General features: G+C 45.8%; 1 protein-coding gene across 5 annotated transcripts in view; it reads left to right on the top strand.

Moving 5' to 3' along the window:
- The window catches only part of SETBP1 (SET binding protein 1), a 322,623-nt gene that overhangs the window by 4,265 nt on the left and 299,758 nt on the right, over positions 1-18,600 (top strand). For 4 of the 5 annotated variants that reach the window (XM_045574534.1, XM_045574531.1, XM_036417510.2 and 1 more), the window contains exon 2: positions 16,250-16,898. In XM_045574534.1, coding sequence (XP_045430490.1) covers positions 16,416-16,898 — 483 coding nt within the window. In that variant the 5' untranslated portion in view covers positions 16,250-16,415. Of the gene's footprint in view, positions 1-12,453; positions 12,566-16,249; positions 16,899-18,600 lie in introns of those variants that run through there. The other variant, XM_045574533.1, reaches the window with a different exon arrangement.

Here is an 18,600-nt window from a genome sequence, read left to right on the forward strand (position 1 = left end):
TAATTGAAACCAGAAAGCTATTGAAGGCAGACCCAGCCAATGAATCCTTGTTTTCTCTGCTGCTCAGGAATGGGAAATAAATAATGTTTTGCTGATGGCATTTCAAGTTGCTTCAGTTCTGCTCCTGCCAGAAGAGCAGGGTAAATTATTATTATTAACACATTAGCATTGTCAGGAGTTGCAGTGCCTTAGAAATCGCGTGATGTCATTGAGTTTGCTCAGGGACCACTGTTGGGACAGTTCTAGTGGCGTGGGGTGGGGTGAGGTGGGGTGGGGTGGGGTGGGGGTTTAGAGGCAGCTCTTGCCCTGCAGAGCTGCCCTGAAAAAAATGAAACCTAAGAGTTCTTGCCTTGGTCACCATGTTTGGCCCTTGGGTTCTTGTGAAGAATGGAACAAAACAATTCACTTCCACTCCTGTGCAGTGGCATGTTAGGAAACTGAGTGAGCTTCCCCAACTGTGTTGGGCCAGGATTAGGTAAGGAGTAGCATCATCGTGCATAATGCCTTAGGCGTGGGCCTCTTTTAGAGCAATTTCTAAAGGCGACCTGGTGTTCCGCACGTTCTTCATAACGTGGCAGACACTTTGGGCAGCAAAGCGCTTGGTTGGTGCAGGAAATTGAACACCCAGGTAGCCACACTGAGCTTCATAGAGAGTGCCTTCCTCCATTCTTGTTTGGTTCTGTTTTCATTTCCATGTTCATGCAGTCTTCTATTAGATTCTGAGGCCTCCTTGGACATAGCATGCTTGGGAGCAGTATTAAGTTTGGGGGGAACTGATAACCTTAGTTAGATGACTGAGCCTAAGTTAGTGTCTAAAGTCTTAAAAGTTCAGAGGGAACTTGTGTCCCTTTCAGAGTTGGTCTCCCCTGCCCTCTAAGGGGGGTGCCCCCTGCCCTCTAAGGGGGGTGCCTTCTAAGGTTGAGGAGGAAATGTTATATTTTTAATGGCCTTCTGTTTAGAAACCCACAGTTGACTTCCCATCCAGTTCAGTGCAAATGATGCCAAGGGTCTAATGAAGAAGGTGTGGAGGAGACCTGTGCACACAGTGCCCAAAGTCCCTAGGACTCCTGGGAGGAAGGGTTCTGATTGGCAGATGCGTGATGAGCCAGCGCGCTGACCCCAAGCACACCTGTTCCCCTGGTAGGGAGGATCAGGAATGAAAGGTGAGCAGATAGTGTCTCCGAACTTTGCCAGCATGGAAAACTGTTTCCCTAACCCAACTTGTTATTTTCTCTAAAGAATACTCCCTTTCATATACATGGCACTTTGCCCTTTACAAAGATATCTTCCCATCCTAATTCCCTCTTGATTCTCTGAAGGAGGGAGGCCAGATAAGCATTTTCTCCTCATTCAGATGAGGCAGTTGATACTGTGACTTGAGTCAGTGACACAGGTTGGTGGCCGACCTGGGACCAGTCGCCTGTGTGATAAAGTGTGAAGAACATCCCACCTGATAGGACACATTTGCTTAGGATCCTGTCCTCCTACTTCCAGGCTAAATGACTTCCCCTCCCCCACAAGTTATTTAACCTCTTTGTGCCTCAGTAACTAATCAGCAAAATAGGGCTAAGATGCTTACCCTGTCTACTTCACAGGGGTGGTGAGGATTAAACAATGCCAGCTAATTTCTGTAATTGGACTCGGAGAGGATTTCCATGCTGCCTCCTGGATACTGGTCCTGAGATCATTGTCACCATAGTGCAGAGACTTAATAACCCCGTGGAATGGCCAAAAGTGCCTACAGGGGCCCCGTATGCTCTAAGACAGTCAGGGAATAGTTGTTTTCTGCTCTTGAGTTGATTCAGTTGAATTTTTTAGATGCTTCCTATGCTCAAAGAGAAGAAGGTGTGAGGGGGAGGGTCCCCATCAGGGGGTTGCAGTGGCTAAGCAGTGACATTCTGGACAGAAGTTTTAGCCTCTGTAAGGAAAGGAACTTATAATAAGATCACCTGTGTGCCAGCAAACCCAATGATTTCTCTAGAATTGGAAAAGGGCTTCACAGTCCAGTAGTTCTCTCTCTCTCTCTCTCTCTCTCTCTCTCTCTCTCTCTCTCTCTCTCTCTCTCTCTCTCTTTTTAGTTGATTTTTAGAGAGAGAAAAGGGAAGAGAGAGAAATACTGAGGTGAGAGAGAAACATGGATCTTTGCCTCCCTCTTGCTTCCTGACCAGAGAATTGAACCTGCCACCTTTTGGTGTACAGGATGACGCTCCAACCAACAAAGCCAAGCTGGCCAAGGCCTGTTCCCTTACTCTTAACCCTCTTTCTCTTTCCTGCGATTCAGCAGCTTGCCCCAGGCACCTGGCATTGTTCCCCAGTGAACCCCGTTTTACACAACACACCAGGCCTCTGCTCCCATCACACCGGCTTCCTTGCTGTCCCAGGGCACTGTGTGCACAGGTCTCCTCCACACCTCAGCTGGCTCTGCTTCACCTCCTCCTCTGGGAAGGGGTCCTGATTGGGCCCATCTGGCTGGCACTGCTACCTCTTAGGACTGCAGACAAGTTCTCGGCTCCTCCCCCAGGCTGCAGAGCACTTCTGGTCTGAAGCATTAGCCTGGCGGTGGGTTGTTCTGCTTCTATTGATTGTCCCTGGCTCCCCAGGCTGTTGGTCTCTGAAGAGAGGGACTGAGTTTGCCCCAGGGCGCCCTGCCCCTGCCAATGAACCAGTGACTCCTGGTGCATGAGTGAGTGACAGCACTGATGTGAAGGCAGAATATCCAAAGTGAATGCTATTTAAGGTGAGCGTGGCTTTGGAGAAGCCGCACTTTGAGGACCTCTTAGACAAAGTGAGTAATAGCCACTTGCCTCAATGGCTTTTTGTACTTCTGGCCGTCTTTCAGGGCCCCTCGCCCACTCTTAGTTTCTCCCTCAGAGCCTTAGAGTTGATGATAGTTTACCACATGTGCATCCTACCCGGTCACTCATTCATGGAATCATCAAATATTTATGAAGTGCCTACTAGAGTCTCATCGTCACAACAGCACATACAGCTCTTGACTTTCTCTGAAAATGCCAATTGCATTTTTGGTCCACCACACCATTTCGGCACTTAACTATGCAATCTTGTCTGTTACTCAAGTCCAAGTGCTTCCCTGCTCCTGGGCGACTTTGCGAGGCTGGCGGCCGAGCAGAGAGAAGCACTCAGAGCAGAAAGTTCCAGGGAAAGGCTCCTGCGAGGCAGGCCACAGGCTGAGCTGGCCGGCCACTGGCATTTGATGTGGGACAAGTTACAGTGCCTTGTCCCTCCTCTATGAAATTACTATGAAATTCTGCAATTCTGCAGCTAGACATGTCCCAGACAAGTTAAAGCTTTCTTAAAGCTCAGAGTTTCTCAGTCCCCTGTGATGGCAGCCCAGCACCCATGTAGACCAATCCAAAGGGTTGGCACACTTGGCTAAGTGTTTACGGTGGGGAAGTAGGTGATAGAAGGGACAGTGGAGCCAGTTAGAACCAGAGAGCCAGATGGGGATGGCGGGCAAGGAGAGGAGGGATGGTGAGCTGTGTGAGACACACCATAGTGAATATGTGAAAGGAAGATGAAAATGGACTCTCTGCATCTCTTGTAAACTGGGCCTCTTCAGTGAAATGCCTTAGCGGAGACAAGGGAGATGAGGCAAAGAGAGCTGTTGGAGAACCTAAACTGTGTTCTCTCTGGGCTTTGCTACTGCTTCTGGTGCCCAGGAGACACCTGGAATCCCTGCTGTGGTTACGCCGTGACCTCATGGATCTGGGAGGCTGGGTGTTATTATGACTGTTTTTTAGATTTCATTGGGCATGAAGCCTGGGGCCATCCTGTGCTCCCTGGGGTGTCTTCCCCATCCCCACAGCAGAGCCTGTGCTGCCATGGCCTATGTTCCGTCACCACTACTGAGTTCGTTCGCATGCATTTTGAGATCAAAAGTAGCGCCCCACAGTTTGTCCAATGCCAGAGAGAGACCTCTGTGCTTTTGGATTGAGGAGGGATCAGGAAAGTGGGGCTCTGGCCGGAGGCTTTGTGAAACTTCAGTCAGAGTCCTGAGCCACATAGGAGCACACTGGTAGGATACTGAGGAAGATGGAAATTTTGAGGGCTACTGTGATGTTGCAGTTCCTTTTACCCTAGGACTTGGGGTAGGGACACAATAGCATGTGACACTGTTAGCCTGACTGGGTGAGAAACAGTTTCTTCATTATTTCTCCCCTCGGCCAAAGATGTGCAGCTCTGCTTGGGGTTTGAACCTGGAGCTGGAAAGATGTGGAGATGGGAGAGGCTGAATTTGATGAGTCCAGCACAGCAGCCCCACCCAACACGCTCCTCAGAAGTGCTGGCACTGTTGTTGTGCTTGTAGCAAAATAATGAAATCTGGGTGGCAAGTCCCCTTGCAGTTGTTGGTGGTTGTGTCTGTGACCTATTGTTATTTGAACAATGAGAGCTTTGATTTTTTTTACAAGTATTGATTAATAATGGTGGCTAAAAAGGATGATTTGATGTGAAAGCCCTGTGGGCCTCCTTTCTGCTCATTATTTTGTACTCTAGAGCTCGATTACAGTCAGTTTTTTGATCCTCAAATATTTATTAAAGTCTCAGCATTGCAGCCCATGTGAGCCATTGCTCCTGGCGCTGTTGGCGGGAAAGGTCTGGTATGAGAGGGGGCTTTGGCCCCTGGAGAGTGGACAAAGTGTCTGGAGAGACATGCTTAACTCACATGGAAAGCAGCCTGTAGCCGATGTGAGCCTGATCTGAGTGGAATTATGCTATTTGTGTGTATTTGTGTGATCAGGGCCGAGGCACAGACCGGGCAGGCTTTGAGGAGGATGTGACTGATGGTTTGATGGTGGAACTGGCACACGGGGACATTCTTGATGGCAGAGTAGCTTTCACACAGGAGCAGGGATGGGACAAAGTTTGCATGTGAATTTGGAATTGCCCCACGAAAGGAATGCTGATCACCAGCATGCACTGCAGCTGGCCAGAGCAAGGCAGCCCGAGGATGAAGGTCCCATTGGCTAACATGGACGGGCCAGCCACCCATAGCAGGCAGCTTGGTGGTCTGAGGTCTTCTGGCTACAGTGTGAAGGACAAAACCCAAGGCCCTTTAAATTGGACCCAATCTAGCTGTTGAAAGTTTTCATTCAAACACATCAACTCTTCAACTCTCTGGCTCAGCAAACTTTGCTCATTGTCATTGAAGCATGAGTATGACCAGACCTTGCTGGGTGCTGTGTAGATCCCAAGATATGGAGGTTACCTCATCTCTGCTCTTAATCTAGCAGAAGACACCAGAAGAACCCAGGAAAACCATTGGGGGAACAGTCATCTGGGGTGAAGTAACAACTCCAGTGTGAGCATAGGGAGGGCCAGCACCTCCTGTGGCTGGACAGATCAGGAAAGCTACAAGTGGGGGGAGGGTGGGCTTGGGCTGAAGTCTTGAATAAAGGAACTGTAGGGAGAACAGCAGGGGAGATGTTCATGTTGAGAAGGTAGAGGCAGAGAGGAGACCACTTCCCAGCGACCAGGGCTTTGTGGAATGGCAGGCAGAAAGACTGATGGGATGGGATCCTGTGGGGAACAGGCCAAAGCTAAATCTCTCCTGACCTGTGACAAGAACCCTGGCTGATGTTTTCAGAGTGTGCGGAGCACAAAGGCGCTCTAGTCAGAGAATGTCTATTCCTACCGCACATGAGAGAACCCTAGCATCTGACTGTCCTGCCCACCCCTGCTCTTGTCAGCCACCAACTCTTCAGTCTGGGTTCAAAAGAGTTCTCTTTAGATCAAAACCCAAAAATACAAATAAGCATTCAGAACGAGTGATACTCATCTCCAGGAGTTTAGTGTATAATTGGAGAAAGACATGCACAAGTTTCAGTAAATGCAATATTGAAATGGCAGTTCAAGGTGCTGAATAAGAAATATAAGGGGATGGAGATGGAGATACTATTTGTTTAGCTCTCTGGGATGCCTCACATCTCTTCTGTGGCAGAAGCACAAACTTGTCAGATTGATGTCTATGTTCAATTGACAACAAGCAAAGCAGTTGCTGAATCAGATGGTTGAGAAGTTGAGGAATTTGAATTAAGACTGAACAGGGCATGGAATCAAAAATTAGAAGGCCTAGAAAGAAAGACTTTAGAATTTATTATCGGTTTAATTATTCAGTTTAGTCACTGCCTTCAGGGAAGCCTGTCATTTTCATCCCCACTGGACTGAAGGCACAGTGGAAGACTGGAACTTCAATGACTGTTAATTCTGGCTATTTAAAGATGGATGCCATTGTGGGTTCAAAGGAAAGCAAATGACATTTGGAGTTAATTACCTCAGTCATTAAAATAAATTTCTCACCTTAATTTTTCTTATCTGCAAGGTTGGTCCATCAAATAATAAACTTAGATCAAATAATAAACTTAAAGCCCTTGTATACCAGATGCCTGTTAAATGTTAGAATCATTTCTTTACCTCGTGAATCTCTCCACTCTGCTTGCACAGGACATACTATGATCACAGTTCCTTCTTACAGGTCTACCCTGAGATATTTAACCTACTTACATGCCATTTTGTATATGTTATTTGCTTTTTCCTTATAAGATTGTGGGAGGACCTTAGGTGGGTAGAGAAGAAAACTGTTGCTCAGAAGGTTTAGTGATGTGGCAAGTCAGTGGCAAACTGGTTTTGGAGTTCCCTTCTGCAGATGCAGTTGAGAGTGTTGGGCTGAAAGCTGGTGTCACTGTGTTTTAGAGACATCAGATGCCAGTAAAAACACAGGCTTTGGGGTATAGAGACTTGGTATTGATTGTGGATCTGGCATAGGTTGTGTGTGCCTGTGAGCAAACTGGACCATCATTTTCACATCTGTGGAATGAGCACAGGTCTTCTGCATTACAGGATTGCTGTCCTGATGACAAGGATGATGTATTTAAAGGACATTGGTTGTATCTAACCCCCCTCGCACTGGGTTGTGTCTAACCCGCCTCTCACTGCAGCTGAGTACCTTCACTGACTGCACAGAGAAATGGCAGCCACAGGTAGTTTGCCAAAGCAAGAGAGCACAGACCAGTAGACTTGAGGATTGGCCCAGCCCAGTCTTCAGAGATGATTCCCCAAGTGTCCAAGTCCAAGGCTTGTTCTGTTTTGTTATTGGTTCCCTAGGAGGCATTGTTTTGCAGCTATTGCTGGAACTGTTGGTGAATAGAGAGTGTGCCCAGCCTCAGGCTTCAAAGCTTGATTCTGTTTTGCTCCCTGTTGTGGAGATCTCGAGTACAGGGTCTGATTCTTGGTTTTGTGTGACACTCAGCCAGGAAGAGCTGCAGAGCCTGTAGAATCTATAAAGAGGTGGAAGGTACTGACCCTCTCCTTGAGGGGGCTCTGTTGAGGAGAAGAAGCTCAGTATCAGAGATTGACAGAGCTAAAGGAAGCCCCAGAATCCACTGCATCATACTCCACATTCTACATGTGAAGATGGTGAGACCCAGGGAGAAAAAGGAACCTCCCCAAAGCCACCCAGCTCCAAATGTCAGGGCAGAGAATTGAGTCTGAAATCCATGACTAAACTCACTCGTATTTCCTCTATGAAACAAACTGGGAACAAGGGGAAAGCAATACTCCAGCAACATCAAAATACTGAAGTTAGCAGGTACATATTAATCTACTGTATATATCGATACTTCCTATTGTAGAGGGAAATGGAGAAGGCTGGTCTCTAGCCCCATCCTTCAGGCTGTACTTGGGATCTGCGAAAAGAAGGCAGCATTTAGCCAAATGCTAGCTTGGATGATACAGACTATGGTAGTAAATCAAACTTCTCCCACATTTTGAAGATGCAGTAAGGTGATTTTCAACAGGTTCTTTCATAATTATCTTATTTAATCTTCAAATACTTTTCAAAACAGCCTTGAGGTAGGATTATTACCCAATTTCCAAATGAAATTGAATAGTTTAAATATATTTTCCAAGAACACAATTACCAAATAAAAAAGAAAGGCTAAGTCATCCAAACCTATGACATCAAAGTGGTGCTCCTTCCATTCTTCTTTTCAAGGAAATTCATGGCTTGGACACTTGCTGTTGGTTTCATTGTGCTCTTAACTGTGGAAGAGGCTTTTGTAAAACCCAACCTCTTCCTTTATGAAAGTCCTGGTCTGGTGGGAGAGATAAAGAAGTAAATGGAATATGGCAATACAGTTTGCCAAAAGCTTTCATAGCAGAATGCCCAGGGAAGCTTGATTGAGACCAGCTGTGAGTATGAGTGTGAGTGTGGGTGTGTGTGCATGTATGTGTGCACATGTATACACACAAGGGGAAATGAATAGAAAAAGCAGGTCCAGCCAGTCTTCATGAAGGAAGTGAAACTTGACCCATTTCTTAAAGGTTGACTTGGAGGTAACCAAGTGGAGGAAGGAAAAAGGGCAGACCAGCCAGCAGAAGTAACAGGGTTGATGAAGTGATGCAAATCAGTGGGACTTGGGGAAGCCCAGCCTTAGGAGAAGCTGCGAGGAAATGTGGAGAGTGCAATCATCATGGATCACAGCCTAGAGGAGGTGAACTGTGATCAGGAAGGTACCATGCAGGTGTGGAGTATGAAAAAAGCCAGGAGTCTGAGCTTCATTCTTTGCTGTCTAGTGGTCAGCAAACTCATTAGTCAACAGAGCCAAATATCAACAGTACAATTGAAATTTCTTTTGAGAGCCACATTTTTAAAACTTAAACATCTTCTAACACCAGGTCTTCAAACTAGACTTGCCCAGGCTATGGTATTTTGTGGAAGAACCTCACTCAAGGGGCCAAAGAGCCGCATCTGGCTTGTGAGCCGCAGTTTGCCGACCACGGCTGTAGGCCATTGGTGTGTTTGCAGGGTGAGAGAACTGTGCTGCAGAGCTGCTTTTGCCCTTGTTGATTGAAAGCTAGGGAAGAGTTGGGTCACTTGATCAATTTATCAGTGTTTATGGAGCATTTCCTCTGGGTGTTTCTGCAGCAGGAAGGGTTTTAGAGGCCCATCATTCAGAGTCATGGGAACCTGAGTCAAAAGGCACCTGGCTGGCCTTTGACACAGCCTCTCATTCAACATTCACTCAGCGAATAATTTGGAGTGTTGCTCCATGGGGCAGGAGCTGTGCCAGACTCTGGGCATTCTGTGATGAGCCAAACAGACACAGCTTCTACCTTTAGCACTTCCCTTCTAATGGGGTAGGCAGAGTTGAAACCAAGAGTGGCACATGCATTCATTATAAAATGTAGTAAGTGCTAGGAAAGAAAATCCTATGTAGTAAAGGCACAAAGCAGGGAGTCCCAATTTGAGTTATGAAGCCCAGGGAAGTGCAGTTTGACCTGGGCCTGAGCAATAAAGAGGCATTAACTCAAGGGAACAGGAAGAGGATTCCAGATACACGCAAAGTACTCCAAGTAGGGAAGCCACTTCTGACTCCCCACTGAAATACCTTAGAAGGCATGCGAAAAGGTGAATGCTCAATCACCCTCAAAGCCAATCTATTGCCAGAATCTGAGGTGGGATTCTTCTACCTATATGGCGATAAGCTTAGGTTGGAAATACAGTTGCTTCCCTATCCGTAGTCAGGTAGGCTCACACTCCATCCTTTTGCACCCTTTGTCCCTTAGGAGCCGAAACTCCCAAGTTGTGTCAGACAGAAAAATAGGTAATCATCAGGTCTACTGCATGGGCAACATTAATAAAACAACTGAAGATGGTCTCTTCCCTACCATCATTATATGTACTCTCAAAGTCTACAGCTCTCAACAAGCAAATGGACATGATTAGAGGACAGAAATTTGTGAGAAGAGGGACATTGACTTCTGAGCAGAGAAGTTTCCTTGAATAAAGCTCTGAGACACAGACATAAAGAGTCTTTGCGGATTTCAGCCTTTTAGAGTTTAAAGAATATGGCAGAAGGATCCCCTCTTAGTCTACGCAGAACAATAGTAGATAGATGTCCATTGTCCATATGCTCGACACGCTATTCTCTAGATTTTTTTAAAGCCCTGGTTTAAGTTTGGTGATTTCTGTTGTGTAAACATTCTTACCATGGACAGTTTTCAAGCTACCATCTTGACACCTCTGATGTGGAGTTGGGAAGAGGTTCGCATGGTAGACTCTCAGGAACTCTGAGTCTGGCTTCCTCATACCACTGTCACTGTTCAGTAGGAACTGAGGTGATCAGAAGACTGATAACAGTAACAGCTCTGAGAGGAAGACTTGATTGGCTTCAAGATGGGAGGAAGAATCAAAAGCTGACCTGTGCGTTTTCTGTAGACCAGGACTACCCTGTATGACTCTCTCCTTATTAAAGCATGAGTAAAAGTAAAGAATCCAACTTGAGTCCCGAGGAGGGAAAAAACACTCAAAATATGGTAAGAGAAACAGTATCAGGATAATTATTTACTGCAAGAGCAAAATAAGAATTATAGAAAGCTACCAGACATCCACAATAGGAAGAAGCATGACAATGGTATAATAAAAGCATAAAGTAATGAGGAAGGAGCATTCTGAGGTGGAAATATAGCAAAATCAGCTGAAAAGAGGATGAAAAAGAAAAGATTGCAGGGATACAAAAGTGTGCAATAGAAGAGTTAGAAATCCAAAGTCAGTAAAGGCAAAGGGAGCTATGAAATTGAATTAAATTGATATTATGGAGGCTAGATTAGGGTAAACTCTTCCACAATAAAAAATAAAGAAATAAACACAGTGAAAGAGAGAATGAGAGAAATGGAGAACAGTTTTAAGAGTTCTAAACTAAGAGTCTAGGAGAGATTTAGAAAGAAGTGAGGTCCTTTGAATAATGAAAAGAATAAACTAAAGGGAACATTCCTAAACTAGAAAGAACCTGCATCAATAGATCCCAGAAGCTTGTGTTCCAGTAAAAATAAAAGGAGCAAGATCCACACTACACTTACTTTGCCATTAATAAAATTATATTATAATGACAAATACCTTCAAGGATAAATATCTTCAAGTTGCCTACAAAGAAACAAAACCAGGCTGGCCTCCCTTTTCTATTACTTCAGATACTAGAAGACATTCTTCAGAGTTTTGAGAGGAAAGATTCTGACCTGAGGATTATCTGGTCAGCCAGTGCCTACTACATGTAAAGGTGAAAGAAGTGCCTGACCTTATGGGGATTTGCAGAATATGAGCTGAGAGAGGGCTCAGGATGAAGAACTCTGGAGGAGTTTTGGAAAGGACAAGATTGAGGCCTTCCTACATTTGTGACTATCTGCCTTTAAGACCTTACGAGCTACATGTGTTATTTAAAATTTATTTTTATTAGAAACATATATTCCATTAAAAAAGAAGGCAAAAACCTTCACCTAATGAAGAAGATCATGAAGATGTTTCCCATTTTGTTGGTGAGACACTGAGGCTGAGTGAGGGCACCTAAGTGCCTGACCTAGGTCTAGAATCCAAATGTTTTGAGTTCTGTTACCTATGTCAGGGCTGTGTCAGTTCCACCATGGGAAGCAGCAGTCAGGGTGAGGATAGCCTATGTGCACCTTGGGAAAGAAGCAGATGGAAAAGGTGGATGGTGCCAGGAAGCCCAGTTTGGGTTGGTTTATTCATTTATTAATTCAGTCATCCAACATTTCTTGAGTGTTGTTCACTGGAATTGCATGGATGAATACAATGCAACTGATCCTTATTCTTAAGAGCTAAGAGTAAAACTATAAGTAAAACCTTTAAACACGGAATAATAGTGCTCTACGGTCAAGGCAGTTGATGGCATTGGTGCACAGACTAGGTAAAACCTAAGCATCATAACCAGCAAGGAGCGTTTGGTTGGAGCTGGGCCCCATCCTGGAGCTCTGATTACCAAAGCATGCAGGGCTCAAGAATTTGCATTTCCTCTAAACTCTGGAATTAGTTAAGAGTTCCCAAGGTTGCAGGTGGAAAATGATTTGTAGACTAGGAAAACTATTCCATCCTTCAGATTTGAAGTGGGGGGAGTCATTTGAGTGTACTTTTAGGGAGTCATTTGGGTCATGGTTCCCCTGTCCCTCAGAAAAATAATTATGTAGGTTACGCTATCCAATTTGGAGTGTGTGTAGGTCTATGGGTAAAATGACAAAGTTTTGAGTATGGAAGAGACCATGGTCCCACTCCATTCATTGCTGAGATAAGTGTGGAGGATGGGACTCCAAGTGGCTGTGAATGGGAGAGCCAGGAGTAGAGAGGCCAAGTCTCTGGACTCCTATCCCAGTGTTCTTCCCAAGTACTTCACCACCTTCTCCTTCTAGCCTCCCTGTTCCCCTGGGACCTTCTGGGCAATTATTTCCTAAGCAATTTGTCCTGTTGGCCCTGTCACGCCAAGTCCTGCAGGCAGCCATGGTAGGGTTAACTTGGGTAGGACTGGAGTCCTGAGCCAAGTACAGAGTGTCCATTGTGCACCCGCCCCCTCCGGAGGAGTTGCTGACTGCTGGAATGTGACAAAGCAAAACGTTTTCACCTTGCTTCAGCTTCCCCTTCCCATGAGTGTGAGTCATGGAGCGCCGGTGCTCACACCACCTTGGCAGGGGCGCACTCAAGACCACGAGCAGTTGTCTCTGAGACTCATCAATAAGTACAACTGTGACTTTAGGGTGGCAGGTACGTGCTGGGAAAAGGCAAAAGGAGAATGACAGCTTTGTGTGCTTGGTGAAGTAAACAGACAGGTTAGGTTTCTCTGCTTTTTGCTTTTGAAAGCTTCTTTTTCTTTTTCTAAGATGAGGGGTGCGTGTGGACATGAGGGACTGGGTTATGATCCTTGGCATAGATAGCGAATTTTGCAGGGGCCACCTGGGTGGGTCGAGCTGCCATTAGAGTAGTTTGAAGGACAGGACTTTGAAGAATTGTCATGGGGCTGATTCATTTTCATTGAGAAAGAACTTCTTAAAGTCCTCCTAGTGCCCCTCCTAGTGCACTGGGTCAGTCTCAGCCTGCAATGAAGTGCAGTCCAGGGAGGGAAGTAAGATTTGTGTACTCAAAACAATGAGGAGGCAAGGCAAGACTAGTGTGTAGTGGCCAGCTATGCAGCTGGGTGCACAGTAAGCAGGCCAGGGAGTGAATGCTGTGGTCCAGAGCTTACAAAAATAAGGTCATGAGGAAGTGAAGACTTGGGCATGACCTCAAAATATGGGAAGGACTGGGATCTGTTTGTTCATCCATTCAGTCATTCTTCCATGCAGTAGAGATTTGGAGAGTATATGGCATGGATTGATGGAAAGGGATATAAAGAAAGATTCTATAAAAAACACCAAGGCAGAAATATTCCATGTGTACAATGCTACTGTGGAGACTGGTGTGACCTGATTAGGGAATGCAAGTTGGTGGCCAAGGAGCCCCTAAGATCACATTCTTAAGGTGAACCCAGTATGAAAAGTCTGGAATTGATGTTCCTGAAGATTGGGATTATTTGAGGCTGAATTGCTGGTTCATCTCTAGTATTTTTCTGGCATACTCACACTGCTCTGGTTTAAGTCCTCACACAATAAGAGTGGAATTTCATTGGAGCCTCCTTATGATCCCCTTCCCTCTAATATCAGGTTCTGTTAATCTAGCCCGCACATCACATGTCAGAATTATCTTCTTGAAGCAGAGCCTTAATAGCATCCCTTCCCTATTGCCATCTCTTAAATGGCTTCCCCCATTATATTTATGATAAAATCCATCTAATTAGTGTGGCATTCAAGGATGCCTAGGATCTGGCTGTAATTTTTATCTCCAGCTCCCATTTTGTACCACACCTGCCAGCCAAACTGGGAGTGTGATCCCTCATATTGGGCTGCCAGAACTTTGTCTTCTATATCAAATAGTTAGTAATTTATACCATTAAATATAAGAAACTCTAAACTGAGTCATTTTTAATGGAAGATGCTTTATTCCACTTTATATAGCTAATCATTCCTCAGAAGTTTAGATTCTACCTTCTTTCCTCTCGTCACTGAACCTGCAGTATACCTTGTCTTATATGTGGTTCACAGGTCCCAATAGGTTTAGGGTAGGAATGTCTTATGAGGCACACGCCTCACCTTTGGCCCTTGCCCAAGGGTAGCTTCATAGGTAGGTACCAGGGAATTAAAATGTAACATTGCATTTAGTTGCTGGAGAGAGTAAACCACTGCAGGACTACAGTCATAAGCAAACATGGCTAGCAGTTTGTGTGGCCTTCATTACAAGCTGACAAAGACTTACTGGGACATGTGTTCTAGGACAAGCATGTCAAACTTGTGGCCTGTGGGCCGCATACCTTGTTTATTTGGCTCGTGTTAGCCTTTGAGTTTGACATGCTTGTTCTAGGGCATCTTGATGTTTCCAGCAGCTAGTGTGGTACCTGACACTAGGAAGAGGGGTTTCAATGAAGGTTGACTTCAGTATGACTTTAAAAAAATTATGTAAGGTTTAGGGCAGGTGGGCAGGCCCATCTAGATGAGACAAAGAATCTTATAAGTAAAACAACAACAACAACAACAAAAACAAAAGCAAAAAAAACCCATTAAATGTCATATTGTCTGACTGCCTTCCCCTGCTCCAAAGTTGGGTCTCTGTCCCTTTTGTAGCATGGGGCACAGGTGGCTGTTCAGTGTGTGATTGACAGCTTCAGCATGGATGCTCATGTTCCCACTAGGTAGCTTCTTCTCTTCCAGAAATGCTGTGTTCATTGGGTTTTCCCCGAAGTGGAAGCAGGTGTACATGCATCTTTCTGCAGGGCTGAGCAGCTCCCAGGAGCTGAGTGTGTTCCTGGGCGTCTCCGGGGGACAGGTCCCTGTTGGAGCACTGGCTGCCTTGCTGGCTGGCTTCCTCCCAGGGCAGCAGCTGGAAGTGCACTGACTCCACAGGGAGAACATACAGCCCGTCACCAGGTTCCGGGTCTGGGCTGCTCTGAATGTGTGTTTGCAGACTTCATTGGAATTTTATGGTGGGCATACTTGCTGACTGATTCCTTAAATTGGTGGGCTAGGCTCCTTGGTAGAAACTGAAGGTGTGATGTCTCCTGCTGGGAGTTTAGAGAGTAGTCAGCCATTTAGAAAAGCTCAAGTGACCCTGCCTATAGCTCAGGGCACAAGGAGATGATGTCTTGAAGTTTGGTGCAGCCTCAGGGCTCTAGATTTTCTCTTGAGGATTAGCATTTGGACTTCTTTGGTGCTTTGAAAATGATGAGCATGCAACTGGGAATAATGGGACATGGAATGAATAATGTTGAAAGGTAGTTTAGCTGATCCTTCATGATCTGGAGAAAGCCTGACTGATTTTTCTCTTTTCCTTGTGAGAAAGGCAGAATTCAAGATCTCAGGGGTACAAAGGGAGTGGTTCCTGACACTTCCAAAGGCCTGTGAAATGCTCCCTTCTCTCCCCTTTTTTGTTGTTGTCATGTAGATATAATGCCACTTTATGCAAGGACCAGAAAGGGACTTAAACCTGTCCCTAAGGGCTATTTTCATCTAAGTAACATATGATTGTCTTTTGTGTCATTGGAAATGTTTTTTAGGGTGATTTTTCTTTTTTTTTGTTTTCAAGTCTGTGCCTAAGCTTTACATTTGCTTTAAGAAATAGAAAAGACTTGCCTGGCCGGTGTGGCTCAGTGATTGAGCATTGACCTATGAACCAGGAGGTCACTGTTCAATTCCGGGTCAGGGGACATGCCCGGATTGCAGGCTTGATCCCCAGGAGGCAGCCAATCAATGATTCTCTCTCATCATTGATGTCTCCTTCCCTCTCACTTCCTCTCTGCAATCAATTTTTAAAAAAATGTAAAAAGAAATAGAAAAGACTTGCATAATTGAAATAATTCATAATGAACAGTGATAAGGAAAGAATGGCCAAGACCTTGGCTAAGGGTGTGGAGAGCTTTGCCCAGGCCCCTGTGGGGTTGCGTTCAGCTTTGCAAACTGTGAGGGAAGTGGTGCAAAAAGCCGATCAGACACAGTTCCCACAGACCCGAGCATCAACACTTCAGACTTCCCTTTCGTCATGGTCCGTTCTGATGGTGACTCAGCCAGCTGTGGTTTCAGTTTCAGAAACTTCTAGCTGGTTACGGGACTGGGGGACTCGCCTCTTTTATCTCTGTTGGGTCCACAGCCATAAAAATTCATAACAATTCAATGAAGAGATGTGTGCGAGTGTGTCTGCCCCTTTGCTCCAATTTAGTCCAGTGCGGAGACGTCTGATTTGATTTCTGTCCATCATTTGAGTCTGATGCCGTTGATAAGTGGGAAGGGGCTTCGGGGACATAGATTAAGTTACTGTGTAGGTCATTTTCTTCCCACCATGGCTAATCATTTCTCTGCTTCTCAGTTGCAGATCTGATCTCCTGAGTACTTCATCTTGTCTCCGACCTTGGGGCTCTGAGCCCAGCAGCTGGACCACTTTGTCCTTGGAATTTTGGGTGTCCTCTCTGTTTACCTTCCCTCTCCCCCTTCTCCCTTCCCTGCTGAGAACTCCTGAAGACTGTAGGATTGTCATGGAGTCCAGGGAAATGTTGAGCAGCTCCCGGCAAAGGGGGGGCGAGTCGGATTTCCTGCCAGTCCCCTCGGCCAAGCCTGCAACTGCGCCTGGCTGTGCAGAACCGCTGCTGTCTGCACCAGGGACTGGGAAGGGCATCCCAGGGGCTGGAGAGCGCATGGAGCCGGAGGAGGAGGATGAATTGGGCTCAGGGCGGGATGTGGATTCCAACTCCAATGCGGACAGCGAGAAGTGGGTGGCAGGAGATGGCCTGGAAGAGCAGGAGTTTTCCATCAAGGAGGCGAACTTCACGGAGGGTAGTCTGAAGCTGAAGATTCAGACCACCAAGCGGGCGAAGAAACCCCCAAAGAATCTGGAGAACTACATATGCCCCCCTGAGATCAAGATCACCATCAAGCAGTCTGGGGACCAGAAGGTGTCCCGTGCGGGGAAAAACAGCAAAGCCACGAAAGACGAGGACAGAAGCCACTCCAAGAAAAAGGTAGGGAGCCCTGTTTTGTAGGATTTTCATTGGTTTATTTTTGCCATTTTACCCTCAACTTTTTAGAGTCTGTTTGTTTGTTACTAATTTGCATTAAGTCCTTAACGTCATTAATAGGTTCTGCAACTTGAGGTGAAATTACAGTGATATGATGAAACCAATGTTACTATAGGCTAATTGATATAGGTAAGAGTTAGGTTCCTGTGGCTTCTCATCCATGTTTTAAAGCAACAATGTTGAACTAAATGACTTGACTGGTTATAATGCAACAATGTTGAACTTAATGATTCCACTCCAGGACCTGCTATGCTTCTGAATTACCAGTTTCCTTGATGAAATACTTAAGGGCTCTGGAAGAAATGCCCCTGATACCTTGGTGTAGTGTCCAATTACTATTTTTTATTATTATACTAGAGGCTAGGTGCATGAAAATTCATGCACTGGACGCAGGGTGGGGAGGGAGGGCAGGGGGGTGGAGGGAGAAAGGGCGGAGGGTGTCCCTGAGCCTGGCCTGCCCCCTCTCACAGTCTAGGATCCTTCAGGGGTGGGAGGTGACCCAGCAATCAGGGGAAGGTGATGCCCCCATCACACCTCTGCTGCTGCCACTGCCGGTAGCGCAAGCCTAGGCCAGCCCTGGTTACCTGAGCCGCCTGGGCAGCTGGGCAGCCAACATCCAAGGCTTGCCTGCACCTCAGGCCGGTCCTGGACAGCTGAGGGGACTGAGACAACTGGGAGACTCTGGAGACTTTGCCACGCACCTGCCACCCCCAGTGGAGCTGAGGGAACTGGGCACTATCATTGTGTGACTGTGGGTGCTGCCATCTTTGAGGGTGTGGCAGTCAATTAGCATATTCACTCTTTATTAGATAAGATCTTCTACTTACCTGAAAAGCAATAGCTACTAGGATTAGAAGTCAGGAGCAGTTTTATTTGTTGAATAACGGCCAATTGGCTGGGTCAGATCCAGCTTAGCTATGACAATATTTTGAAGTTTTTCTTTTGTTTTACTTTTTGTTCTCATAGTCAGAGAGGGGGATGTTGAAAAAACATTGGTCAATTGGAACAGACAAGAACCATTATAACCTTTTGGTTTCAATCACTGCTATACATCTTTCTAACATAGGCGAGCCTTCCACATGACTATGGAAGCCCCGTATTTGTGGTAACTTGAGGCTCTTTGAGGTCTGAGAGATCATTATTCCAAAGCCAGAGGTGAGCATTAGAACTGGAGAGAAAAAAGGAACAGCTGACTGACCTGAATCTTTGTCCAACACATTGTAGACTTTTAAGGTTGGGTCTTAAATGAACTTGGTTGGTTGTCATTTTCCTTCTAGAAGAAAAACGGGTGTAGAAATCAGCTCTCTAGATTGGTGGTGTCATTTGGTCGGGGAAGACTGGGTCCAGGTTTCATTGTGCTATTTTGCACCACAGGGGTTTGCTGTGACCTCTCTTCCTGGGAGGGGTGTGGCCCTTAGCCCTGACAGCAGACTACTCTAGTCCAGAAGTTTCTGATTCAAACAGTCTTTGGATCTTGTGAATAGTATGGCAAGGAGTGTGTGTGTGTGTGTGTGTGTGTGTGTGTGTGTGTGTTTCTTTTTAGCTTTGGAGGCATCATTTTCAATAAAAATACTAGGAATCATGTTCTTCGATTAGTGTAGGGCTTGCATCCTTCTCACCTAATTGATTTGTTTGATTTATTGCA

This window comes from Pipistrellus kuhlii, unplaced genomic scaffold (genome assembly GCF_014108245.1).
Source record: "Pipistrellus kuhlii isolate mPipKuh1 unplaced genomic scaffold, mPipKuh1.p scaffold_m20_p_6, whole genome shotgun sequence".
NCBI classification, from domain to species: Eukaryota; Metazoa; Chordata; class Mammalia; order Chiroptera; family Vespertilionidae; genus Pipistrellus; species Pipistrellus kuhlii.